The following is a 10,324-nucleotide window of genomic DNA, read 5'->3' on the forward strand; positions in this document are numbered from 1 at the left end:
GTGTTGAATTGACCTCCAAATTCACTAGATCCCAAACTGATCAAGTATCTGTGGGATGATCCACAGAGGCCCCTCCCCTCATCACATAGGACCCAAAGGTCCCCATTAACAACATTCTGTTACCAGACACCACAGGACACCCTCAGAAGGCCCATTCTTTGATGAGTCACAACTGTTTTGGAGGCCTGGACAATATTAGGAAGGCTGTCAGAATGTTATACCCGATCGGTGTGTGTGAATGGGGTCGGGATTCATTTGTGGAATGAGGCTACATTCACGTCTCACCTCCAAAACTCCAAGCAAGATGCCTTTTGGCTAATGTAGGAACTACGTTTTCATTAAGGGGGGAAACATAAAGGATTGACACTGTCTTTCAACAGTGACATATCACAGCTAAATAGCGCACTCTCTTGAGAATCGAGGCATCATCTTAGTTGGAGCTGTAGGTTTTGAAAGTCTAAGATTTACCAAGCAGCAACGCATGAGCCACTTGTTTATCTGTGATACTTGGTGGACTGAATGCAGGTTTTAAAAATGTGCAAAGCACAAATAAAGACAATGAAAAGTAAGCAGAAGTCACTGCTCTGATCCAATGTTCAAGGAAATATATTATTACTGTATGGGAAGTAGAGGCAGTTACGTCGCAGGTATCACATCTGGGATTTGCCGCCAGATGTCCAAGAATGACTTCACAGGTCTGCTGTTTGTCGCTCATCCCCAAAACAAGCCCTGAACGAATATTGTGAAGCACAATGAAGTGTTGTGTTCCACTGCCCTGCTCATGCTGATCTTGTGATAAGACAGAAGCACATTCCCTCTACATTATTTGCCAAGCGTGTGTGTGCGCGCGCGTGTGTGTGGCACCAGGGAATCCTGCATCGAAGGAACACAATAAATCACATTTGAGCAGGATCATGTGATGAAGGGAGGGAGGGCAGAGGAGCATTTGGGACTCCACGCCGGCCGACCACAGTTGATGACATTCTTCTAAAGTTAAGAGGGGAAATTCAGAAGACGGTGTGAATGAAGAGAAGTGATCATAGCTCAGGTTTACAGATCCTGCTTCAGACATGGCCAAATCAATTGACCACAGTGAAATCCAGCCAGCCCGCTGCACAGAATTAGCTTCGTTTTAGGGCCAACAGCCCCACCTACAGGAGAGAACTACTGCCTACATGCCGACTGGAGACACAAAGTCAGATCGCTTTATTTTATTTCTAATCTTTAGTTAACCTTTATTTAGGAGGAAGCAACTGTGATAAAACATAAGTGTCCCTCTAAATTACCTGTGTGCAAAATATAAGAAGGCACTGGTGATATAAAATTGCGCACTAAAACAACACAATGCAATAAAAATGTAGAAAAGTAGAATTCTGAAACTTAGACATCACTGTAAAATTAAACTGACAAATCAATCATTTGGTCTCATCCTTTAAAGGCTTGTAGTGCTGTCACCCATACTCTTTGGAATAGTGGAGGAAAACAGACTAAATGACCTGAGCTCACAAGATTAAAACTTTTAACTGAATCATCTTTCTGGCAATTTCCCCATCAACCATAACAATCAACATGTAAGCTCAAGATCAGTAATAAAGCACATTAATATATCAGTGTTACTTTAAGCTTATGATAGTTCTCTTGATGCAAACAGTGAGAAGCTGTCGGCCGTGGGGTGGGAAGCTTCACCGGCTTTAGCTGAAGTCTCTGTCAGGCAGCACTATCGGAGCCACCAGGGTCCAGAGATAGATGGCCAAGCCCAGCCAGCTGGAGCTGATCTTCACCCAGACGGCAGGCATGCTGGTCTGCATGGCCTCGTAGCTGGTGTCTGGCCTGGTGAGTCACAGGGAGAGTCAGAGTTGGGGGGAAAGTTGGCTCGCCTGAAGGAGTCAGCCGAAGACGGTTAGAACAGATACTTACTTGTACCAGTTAGTGAGAGTCATCATGATGTAGAGAGAGGCCAGCAACAGGCTGAAGTGGAAGAAGGAGTAGCTGTAGGTCACGGCCTCCTCTTCATTGTCCACGGCTCTTCGGACTCCGTCCTCTCCGACGCTGGCCTCGAAATCGGCGTTCAGACCCTGGCCCTCTTCAGTCTGCATCAGCCTGTTCACTTGGGAGTTGTTAGAGGAGCGGATGCTGTGGTTGGTGAGAACGTGAGAACCCATGTTAATATACAGCACCAAATGACACAGCATGACAAATTACTTCAGTACACATTTGTACATCATAAACTACCATTACTTTCTACATTTGCATGGAGACAATTCTTATTTTTTATTTGTTTGATCTCTCTTCTCTATCAGGTATCAGAGTTTGTGGTGCATTATGTGGTAGTGTTTGAATTAGTGTTTTTGAACCATTGTGCAACAATCCAATGACTAGATTCAAATTAATCACAGACAAAAACAGACAAGCTTGAAGCTCAAGTATAAAAGTGAAATACAGGCTTCTGTATATTTCAGAGCTGTTGTTCTTAAAGGACCTGACCAGCATTAAGAAGGTTCCAACAGGAAGCATCCAACTGGAACTTTAACATCATCTAGTGTGTATATATAGATGTTTCTCTGAAAGATAACTACACAGGCTTCCATAGCTAAATTTGTATTATTTTATGTTGAGATCATTGTTCAGTTAACATAGGATAGATAACATTTAACCCATTTCATTAACTGCCTGTTCAGAAATTCTCCATCACAGCACTAGGAGCAGCAGCGGGTCAGCTAACGACATGCTTCTTCTAGTGGAGAAAAACCACCAACAGTAATATGTACCTGGCATAAAGTGTGCAGAACAAGAAAACGATCAATCCCACGATGCTCTGTGCATCCCACCACTGGGTGGGTGCATGGGCCATGGGGGGGGGAGCAGGTCCTGGTGGTGGAGTTGCTGGTGCACCGGGGGAAACCAAACTCAACAGACTGGGGTTACACTGCTTGTCTGAAATCAGAAAACGCAGACAACCGTGTTAACAGCTGACAGTATAACAGTAAGTGATGATTAATTATGTCATTTAGGCCATAAGAGGTTGTATATCTAATATAAAATTTAGATCTAAAAGTAATAAAAGTTCTATAAGATAACGACTGAGTCCTGTAGAGTTTCCTTTGTTTTGCATCTTCACCCTGATTTCCCAACAACTAGCTCTGAACACAATCCACTCCAGATTCATTGGACTTACTTGGGTTGTTGGTCATAGCAGACCAGGTGACGTACATGGTGTACAGGGAGATGAGGGAGGCCTGGAGCAGGCCTGAGCTGGGCTGAGCGTCCTGTAGAAGGAACCATGAGTGAGAAAATAAAGCAGCAGTAAAAGCAAACTCTTTCCACAGCTTTAGTCCTTCAGTCATGAAGTCATGAAGCCATGTGTAAAGTCACGTTCTGTCGGACAGTCGGTTGCTGGTGGGCGTTCCAGGCTCCGGTTGCCTCGATAACCCCCTTTCTAAATTTCCCACCTCAAATGTTTCCAAGTGAAACAAGCAGAACTTAAATATATTGCTTATGCATGAACAGAGTTAGCTCTTGTTGGTATAATCACTCTCAATTTGGTTGTTTTTATGTGCATCGTTCACCTCAAAGCTGAGATAAGTTCACCTTAGGATCCACTGTTCATCATCACTGCAACTTCATGCTTTGAAAGTTACAAAAGTTCTAAACAAATATTCAGTTAAGCCACGCTGTCAGAAATACTAGTTACCAACTAAACTAGTTAACATTACCAGTATTAAGTGTGTGTGGCCCCAACCTGAAAATAAGCTGAGCAGTAGAGGCAGTGACCTATGACTCAGTGACTGGTACTGAAACAGTTAGAACACCAGGATTATTTCTACACGATTGATTTCCTGGTTATTTCTCCTCAGCTAATCATTTCTCCAGAGAAAATCCTCTTCACAACCAGCACTGTACTATGGTTATGTGGTTCAGTGGAGAAGTGTTTTTTTTTTTGTTTTTTTTTTACGAATATTACGAAAACAAAGTGAAAACAAAGTGTAATTTGCTGACAAATGTTTTTGAAACCATTTTTAGTTTTGGAGAAGGGCAGAGAAAAGGAAATGAAACCAGTGATGTTAAGTACAGCATATGCATACTGTCACAGATGAGGTTTGCCCGTTATGGGAAACTACTAGAAAAACATAGTTTTGGTATTAGTAAACCGTTTCGGAAAAGTAGAACGGAAGAATTGCTATTTAAATATTTAATTCATCCGCACTTATCAGCTACAGACGAGAAGTTAACATTTCCGACATCTTTATATGAGTAGAAAGCAAGAAGAGATAAAGGTCTGACAGGATATTTGTTAATGGAGCTTAATGGATCAGACGATTTTATCTATCTGGGAACGAGATCCAAAACGGAAGAGACTATCGGAACCCAAATGGCTACATAACAACTAGGAAAAAATGAAGACATATCCACTTTAACCAGGAAACCCTCAGTGCGGAAGTAAAGGCTGTTACCAGAAAACAAGAAATCTGTTCTCACAGCCCTCGTTTTGGAGTTCTTGCAGCTCATTTAACTCATCAACCGGGTAGAACTTTTTAAATGTGTGGTGTCCAGCAACCTTTCAGTGATTGGTCAGAAATTGGAAGTGGGTGTGGTCAGTGCGGAAAGACTGAGCTCCCAGATGCTAATATTCGCAGTGTGATGCTGTGTGACACACGTATGCTGCAGCCCTACGAGGACTTCCTTGTGGAGTATAAGTTACTTGGCCAAAATAAACTTGTCTGTGTTGCAGTAAACCATTTTATAGTGAGGAGGACAGTAATATGTCCTGGTAAAATCAAAACTGGAAAAAAAGAAGAAAGCAAATCCACACCTGAGAGCAGAGCGTCCTGAGCAACAGAGATATTGATAAAAGTAACACAAACTCGACAAATGACATTTCAGAGAACATTCAAAACGCAGAATGTGTACATTTGTGCACTGAAGTCTACACATTACCTGGACTTTTGGCAGAATGGACACAATGGACACAATGATGCAGAATATGAAGTTGAGGCTGATGAAGGCCTTGTGCTCCGCACAGTCATCGGGTTTGGTGTAATACACATAGAAAAGCACCACAGCGGTGAAAGCCAGCACGTAGTTGAGGACCGTGAAGGTCATCAGAGCTGTGACAAAACCACAGAAATAAAATCATTAAGTCACTGCTGGATGGTTGGGTCAGTTTATATGCTTTTACATGAGTGGTGTTAGTTTAATTTTGTTCCACGTCTTCTGTATAATTGATCACTACTACTTCAGCATATGGTACATTTATTTTGAGGTTATGATTAAACACACTGTTGACTGATTTAGTTTTAACTGGCACAAAAAGAAATATACATATAATCCATATAAAGTGAACTCTAAATAACTAGATGATGTTGTTTTAAAATGAGCGCATTGCCTCCACCTGCAAACCAGCACTTGGAGTTCCCCTCTTCTGCTTTCTGCACCCAGGACAGGTTCCAGGAATGGGCGAAGTCCACCAGCAAGATGAGCTGGATGATGATGAAGATGAAGGAGCCCACCACGCCAAAGTAATACCACACTAAGGACAGACAGGAGAGATAGTTAGAAAGGATAAACCAATGGCTGTTGCATAGTCATGTGGCAATTAATTATTCAAACAATGAATGGACCCACAGAATTAAAAATTTGTCTTTTTTGTCTATAAGCCCTTCTGAAAAGGAAGAAATAACGTATACGCTGGCCATTTACTCTGTTTGTACACTTAAAATTTGTAAACTGAAAAATAATCACCAATGTTTAGACTCTTAGACTCTTCTGGCCAAGACACCAAATAAACATAAAATGACCGTGCCTCATACCTGTATTAAAGGTGCCATCCGGAATGAAGAAAGCTCCCACAGTTATGCCAACCAACACCAGGAACTTGAAGAACCAGAAACTGAGAAGACAAAAGTAAAGGGATTCAATGTACACACAAAACAAACACATAGAGGTGCAGTGTCCACGACCGGCCACCAGAGTGCACAATGCTTTCACGTCTAGAGCTGTGGCCTGAAGCTGTGCTACAAACCCATTTTGGATGGCGGCTCGGGGGTCCTTGCTGTTGCGCACGCGGATCATGATGAGGAAGAAGAGGAAGAAGAAGCAGGCCATGGCGAAGCACATTCGGTACACGGACTTGTAGCCCACGATGATGTCACAGTTTACTGTGTTGTGTATGCCGGGTATGGACGAGCCACCCACACAGAAACCTGGAATCTGACAAGAAACAAGAAAGAATACAAAACACATGTTGGTGGAAAACAGGCTGGGACAAATGGATTGCTTTTGGGATTTGACAGTATTTAAAAAAAAAATGTATTCCTACTTCACTTCAGAGAAAAATAACATAATTCAAACATCTACTGTAACACATCTCTGTTGCTGGGTTACAACATTATGAGGCCAATCCGATTCATTTTTCTTTTTTTTTCCCTTGAGTCGGAAAGAACATGTGGGTTGAGAGAATTTAATGACACTCGGTCCTTGTGAGAATATTAAGAGCGGCTGATGCAACAAGTCCCCGTGGCTCGTTACGTTCCATCCAGTCATATTTAATGTACCTTTTTAAGATGGTCCTCCATGCCGGGGAGGATCATGATGACGGACACCAGCGTCCCCAGCAGTAACAGGAAGGAGAAGGCCAGCCGGCTGATGGTGGAGTTGTATGTGGAAGGGCAGCATGATGACAGGAGGCAGGAGGCCGAGCCACACAAACAGGATGCCTGGAAGAGGGATGAGGGGGAGAATTATAAGGACATTCACACGGTTTCATATTTTATGAAACTCGGGGACAGGGCACTGCGGTGTGATAAGATCCGGATAATGCAGGCACGTGTAGCAAAGCATGTGGTCGGGGAAAAGGCAACACAAACAACGGCGTCTCCTCTCAAGGCCACCGTATTTCTCCCTCTCCTGAAAGCACAGACTAATGATGATTTCCAGCAGCAGTAATCAGGCTTGTGATTAGAGCCGCCATAATACTAAATCTCTCTCCCTTTCTCTTTGTTGCTCGTCCAGCACTGCAAACAGGATCGGGGAGAGAGGATCCCTGCATGATTCAGATGCAGGCTGCTGAGAGGTGTGTGAGGCACTGAGGCGACTGTAGCTGAGATCAGCCATCCTTCACTAAACAGAAGTGCGCAAGAAAGTACACAAGCCTTTTGTTGCAGCTGCAACAAGAACAATGTAGGTTGTGTGGTTTGGCCAGGCCTGCACCATATTGCCACGGCAGGAAACAGGTTACACAAATAAGGGTAACCCAAAAAACCGACAAGATAACAACGACCCAAATACCAAAAACGACAAACATTCTTGCGTTCAGAGATTGGACAAAATATAATGTTTGATTATGGCTGTTTCGGCACTGAAACTAACGTAGATCAATGGGATAAAATTAGTCCACTGCAACATTGATTCGCAACAGGCAGGATGAATGGAACGTGTCGCAATGAAAGGAAATCTGTAGAAGTCCGTTTAAACCTCATCTACAGGCTTGAGGCTAATTTACAGCTGAATCGCTCTTTCCTCTATATTTAACCAGTGACATTATTGGTCATCTGTTTACACACCATTTCCAGTTCATTAGGGAGTGAAATTAATTCCTTGTACTGTTCTTCATGGTTTTTTTTTTAGTTGTTCTTGCCACAAGATGGTCAATGTTATTCACTTCTCCTGTCAGTAGTTTTAATGTTATGGCATATCTGTGTATATTAGAATGCGTTTGTACCTAATGAACCTAATGAACTAGCAAGTGAATGCGTTTGGTGTTTACCTCTAGAGCTACTGACTGGAAGCTGACCTCCAACACCTAAAATCACTTTGTTATTATTATTATTTACAAAGAGATAAGCTCAATTTCAATAACTTTAAATAATCCTGCCAACAGATTTAAAGAGGGCTGAAAGCTGAGCACTTTCTTTTAACGTTCTTGCTTCGCTTTTGCTTTAAATTCAAACGAATCAGTCCATATTTATTCTCACAGATTTTAGAATATAGACAACATGTAAAAGGGGGGCATACACAAAAAAAGACACCATGCCCCAGAGGGGACGTAAAACCCGGAAATTCGTTAAAAAAGCTGCAAACGGAAGCAAGAAGTAACTGGGCCAGTGACGTTTTGTTAATACTGTTGGTCAAATGGATTATGTGAACCAAGCAACACGTTAATGTGTAAATAAAGTCAAGCGACAACAAAGTCTAATAATTTCCCTGCGGAGGTCAATAAGGTGATCTTGAATCTTGTTATAGGTTACTGTAAGTTAAACAAAGTCAAGGGAGGGCGTAAAAGGGCCGATGTTCTCACACCAAACTTTATTCAACACTTTATATATTTACCGCCACTGTGAACCTCGTAAAATCACATGATCTGTACAATGACTCTGAACAAAGCTGCCTCGGCCGGTGTAACTTTAACTAGTTACAACTCGAAACCTGAAGCACAAGTTTGTCTAACAAATGCTACGTCAGTGTGACGTCTCGGGTTACTTTGTTGATAAGTGGTAGGTAGGCCTATTCCGAACTGAACCACTGAAGGTAAATGGTAAACGAAGGTATTACTTTAGCTTCATTAATGGTAAGTCTAATGTCACATTGCACGGGTAACAGCAAAGACCCCGTGACTTTTTGGTTCTTGGTTGTGTATGACTGTGTATGACGTAATGCTGTCTTGGCTAGCCAAACACAACGTTTGCTAAATAAGTTAGGGAAACATTAAAAAACGAGTCTCTGTATTTAATACAGCAACATTACGACTGATAAGCGTATACTCACACAGCTGGCGAGGGAACCCACTGCTAAACACGCACCCATGTTAAGCTTAATTCACGATTCGTATGAAAGTCGTGGTAACTTCAAAAGTTCAGGAAGAAACTGACACGAAAATGCGAAGTTAGTAAGAAAGACTCAGACGCCTATCCGCGTAGCTCCTTCACAATAAAAGCTTTGTGAGTGTATACACTAATTGTCGCAATGACTGTAAGCAATGTACGTAGACGCTTACTCTTATTTTGATAACGAATTACCCCACTTCCGAGATTGTTTTATTAAATTCAGGAAAAAAACAATAAACACCTGTAGTTCCTTCTGAACTGGGAGTGGCCGTTGGCGATCAGAAAACTATTTTGGTTTCGATGATCCAACACCCATTCCGATTAGGTCAAATAGTTGTTGCCGCAAAATGCAAATATTCCCCCTCACTGTTTTGATGGTTACTGCTTGAAACATCTAAAGAGAACACATCTACGTTTTACGTAAATTCCAAACGTGTATATTGTTTATATATAAGTTTGCTATATCTCCCTTTAAAACCATATATTCCAATTAACGAACTATTCCTCTTACTAATGTAATTTATCGAATGAATTAGACCAACGTAACTGATTTTTTTTTTTAAACAAAACAATTTTACTATATGAAAGACTATTTTATTCAGTTCTCAAATTCACTGTTTGCTGTGGCATCTTGCTACTGTATCCAATGTTCACTGCATCACTAATTATTAATTGTATATGTAGTACATGTGTTTCTTTCCTTCGGTATCCAGTGAAAACACTAAAGAAGGCTCATTTAATGATAGATAGATAGATAGATAGATAGATAGATAGATAGATAGATAGATAGATAGATAGATAGATAGATAGATAGATCTCTCCTTCTGTATAGTACGTCGGGTCCAGACAAAACCAGATTTCAACAATAAATGGGTCAATAAATTGGTTCAAATTAACCCAACCAGGTGTTGAGCTATAATTGAACCCCTTTTAACCCCAATGACTTGATCCAAAGTAAAACAACCCAGCAATGTGTTTATATTACCTCAAATAACCCAGAAATATGACCCAGCATGAACAACCCAGAAATGTGGTTACAGAAACAACCCAACAAATTTAAGAGGACAGACAGAGAGACAGACAGATGGACAGATAGATAGATGAAAGGGGTTCATTTATAGCTGAGCACCTAGGTGGGTTAATTTGACCCAACTCCTAGTTCATTCATTTCATTCAGGCACAAGCTTTTCCTGGCATGATAAATTGAATATTTTTCTTAAATTTTTTAGCTTCTAACTTAATATAATTCACAATCATGGTTCATATGTGGGTTTAATGTTTTTTTTTATTCGTTGACATTTATTAAGAAAGTTAGGATAGCAACTGTTACTCGCTAAGTTAAGCTAACATTGTGTAGCTAACTATAACAATAGCCCTTTGATTTTCACAATTTAATGTGTGGCATTTTGGGGTGTAGTATTTACATTACACATAATCACATACTTATCTTTAAACTTTAGCGTAGACAGTACCGTTCACGTTAGCTAGCACTAACTATCATATTA

General features: G+C 41.2%; 1 protein-coding gene across 1 annotated transcript; it reads right to left on the bottom strand.

Annotated features, from left to right (window-relative positions):
* Positions 1-1,209: 1,209 nt before the first annotated feature.
* On the bottom strand, positions 1,210-8,928 carry serinc2 (serine incorporator 2). Its single transcript, XM_047605737.1, has 10 exons — positions 8,761-8,928; positions 6,552-6,713; positions 6,020-6,207; positions 5,808-5,887; positions 5,390-5,527; positions 4,936-5,105; positions 3,176-3,266; positions 2,769-2,934; positions 1,918-2,133; positions 1,210-1,830 (listed from the first exon to the last, which is right to left on the bottom strand). The coding sequence occupies exons 1-10, from the start codon at positions 8,797-8,799 to the stop codon at positions 1,692-1,694; spliced, it is 1,389 nt and encodes a 462-aa protein (XP_047461693.1). The 5' UTR covers positions 8,800-8,928; the 3' UTR covers positions 1,210-1,691.
* Between the last annotated feature and the right edge of the window lie 1,396 nt (positions 8,929-10,324).

Source organism: Mugil cephalus, chromosome 14, assembly GCF_022458985.1.
Source record: "Mugil cephalus isolate CIBA_MC_2020 chromosome 14, CIBA_Mcephalus_1.1, whole genome shotgun sequence".
Classification (NCBI taxonomy): Eukaryota; Metazoa; Chordata; class Actinopteri; order Mugiliformes; family Mugilidae; genus Mugil; species Mugil cephalus.